General features: G+C 54.6%; 1 protein-coding gene across 1 annotated transcript; it reads right to left on the bottom strand.

Moving 5' to 3' along the window:
• Positions 1-346: 346 nt before the first annotated feature.
• On the bottom strand, positions 347-2,773 carry ELFN1 (extracellular leucine-rich repeat and fibronectin type III domain containing 1). Its single transcript, XM_009866588.1, is given in 2 exon segments — positions 347-856; positions 858-2,773. Coding segments are annotated over 2 exon segments (2,379 nt in total). The 3' UTR covers positions 347-393.
• Positions 2,774-2,883: the final 110 nt, after the last annotated feature.

Raw genomic sequence — 2,883 nt, 5'->3', positions numbered from 1 at the left:
TCACGGAATAGGGACTCATGCAATGCAATATTGGGAAACGCCAGACTCTGCCCGCTCTTTCACTTTCTCTTATATTCAATTTTTTTCTTTTTTTTGTACTTTTTTTAAAAAAATCAAAATGAAACAAAACTTTTTCACTCCACAGTTTGTTTGTTTTTGTAAAGTTCTTGTTCAAATTTGGTGCGTATCTCACCAACGTGAGGACATTTTAATATCTTGCTTTATATATTATATAGGATATTTATAGATTTTTCATAATTTGTTCTCTCTTTTATTTTTATTGATTCTTTTTTATTTTATTTTATTTTGTTTCAAAGACAGTCTGAATAAAAATAGCTGCTGCGGATTTCTTTTGGTCCAGTTAGTGTGTTAAGTCACGAGTTGTGTGAGGACTCAGGACTTTTGCTGGGCAGAGACGCCCTTCCAGTAGTCTAAGATGTCGTGAAGATCCTCGTCTTTGGCAAACTGGACCTTTTTGCGTAGGGCGTGGCCGGCTGCCATATACTCCTCCTCGTCTTTGTGCCGCTTGCGGTTGAGTTTGAAGCGCTCCCAGATGCTGTGCGATGGTTTGCAGGTGTACTCTGGGCTGGAGGTGTAGCTCAGGTTGTGATACTGAGGCGAGAGCTGGGAATAGGCCAGGTCTCTGGGGCGAGGACGGGTCAGAGGCTCCAGGATGGAGGGCTTTCGCCCCGCCATGCTGTCGTGCTGCTCCCCTTGGTGCGAGCTGGGGTACGAGTGCCGGTGTTCGCTGTACTGGCGGATCTTCTCCGCCTCTGCCCGCAGGATGGCCGCGGCCGGTGTCACAGTGAGGATGGTGTCGGTGGTGGGGGACGTCTTCTCGATGTATTTGGCTTCTGATTCCCTCGGAGCGGTAGGACCTGGGGCTCCGTATGGAGCCGCTGGAAGAGGTGCTGGAGCGCTTGGGGGCTGCCTCCATGCTGTGGTGTCGCTGGAGAGGGTGGTTGTAGCTTTCCTTGTAGACAGGGGAGAGGAATCCGTGCTTGCTGGGGATCTGCTCTGATAAGAGCACCAGCTGAGGCTCCACCGTGGAGACTGCCCCCGATTTCACCCCTTGGAAGGAGGTGGACTCGGATTTCAAGGCATCGATGCAATTGTTGATGATCTGGTTCACCTTGTCCACCTCCTTGGCAATGGTGGAGATCTCAGCCACAGAGCTTTGGGTGTCCGGCGGCAGGGACAGCTCGCAGTCTCGCCTCTCGGGCTGCTCACCGGTCCTCACCTCCATGTAGTTGCCTTTGGTGGCCTTGGGGGTCTCACTGCTGTCAATCAGCTTGTACTGCTCGACCTCACCAGCAGAAGGCAGGTAGGGGATGCGGGTCACTGTCTCCCCGGCCAGCATCTGTCCCTGGGACAGCTGGGTGATGCTGGTGGTCTCCATTTCTGGCCCATATTTCAGCTCGATGATGGTCTTCTTCATGCTGCCGGCTGCCTTTTTGTGCTTCTCCTCCTGCTGACGCCTCTTCCGGAGACAGTAATACACAACGCCCAGGACAATCACCATGCCAAAGAGACAGCCCAGGATTGTCATGATGTAATGAGTGGCAGTGGAAGGAGTGGGCACCGGCTCCTTGCGGTTGGGTCTGGTGGGTGTGATGGTGACACAGGTGTGGTTGTACTTGGAGTATTGGTAGACAGAGACTACACAGTAGGTGTAATCTCTTTGTGCTACTAGGTTGCTCACGGTGATGTTCTCCTCTTTCTTCCTGAGCTTGGTGATCATGGAGGAGAAGCCATTTTCAAACTGGGAGAGGATGTACATCTTGCTGAAGGGATAGGGGATCTGCACGGTGAGGACGGCTGAGTTGTGGTTGAGGTGCTTCACCTGGATGTTGGGGCGCACCTCCGTTTCGCCGATGGGCGTGAAAAGGGAGAACTGCGGGGTCGTGCCATCACCAGAGGAGCAATCCTCCTCGGAGCAGGGGCTTTCGGAGGGCACCGTGGTCACCTGGTACCTGGGAGGGAAAAAACGAGGGATCACAGTGTAGGAGCCACCGGTGCAGAGGGAAGAGAGCATGCTCAGAGCATTGCGGTAGCCAGTCCGGCCTTGGCCTAACAAGTAGTAGCCCATGTAGTCAGGCGGAGAGTCGCACTGCATCCGGTCATACGTGCGTGTCATGTTGGTGAAAGCCTCCAGCCATTGCAGGAAGCCGAGGAGCTCGCAGGAGCAGTAGAAGGGGTTACTGTAGAGTTCACAGACAGAGAGCTTGTTTAGGCCCCGAAAAGTGTTGCTGTCGAGTCTCTGGATCCTGTTCATGGACAGGTCAATGTTCACAATGTTGGGGCATTCCCAGAAGGCATTGGGGGTGACGGACTCGATGAGGTTGGCCTGGAGATAGAGGTACTCCAGCTTCCCCAGGCCCCGGAGGATGCCCTCGGTGAGGTTCCTCAGTCGGTTGTAACCCAGCTGCAGCACCTGGAGGTTGAACTGTCCTGAAAAGGCACCGTCCTCGATGTAGGAGATCTCGTTCTTCGTCAGGTTGAGGTATGTCAGGTTGCCGAAGCGGCTGAGCGAGGCGTACTGCACGCTCTTGATCTTGTTGTCGTTGAGCCGCAAGTCCACGATGGTGCTGTTGATTTGCTGGGGGATGGACTCGTAGGGGGGCTGGTTTTGGCTGCAGATGGCCAACCAGACAAAGCCCTTGTCCCCCTCGATGAGCCAGCAGTCTGCCCGCACCCCGCCGGCGTGCAGGAGAGTCACGGCTGCCACGCACACGCAGAGGGCTGACGTCGCGGCCCACCGGCGACCTGCCATCTGGAAGGGCGGTGCGGACGAGGGGGTTCCTGGTCTGCCAGAAGTGGGGAGAGGGACAGGGACCAGGAAGACGTGGGCTAGCGCTTCTTCGGGAGAGTTGCTCGCGTGTC

This window comes from Apaloderma vittatum, unplaced genomic scaffold (assembly GCF_000703405.1).
Source record: "Apaloderma vittatum isolate BGI_N311 unplaced genomic scaffold, ASM70340v1 scaffold4913, whole genome shotgun sequence".
Classification (NCBI taxonomy): Eukaryota; Metazoa; Chordata; class Aves; order Trogoniformes; family Trogonidae; genus Apaloderma; species Apaloderma vittatum.
The sequence above is the reverse complement of the archived record's forward strand: the minus strand, read 5'-3'. Positions and strand labels throughout refer to the sequence as shown.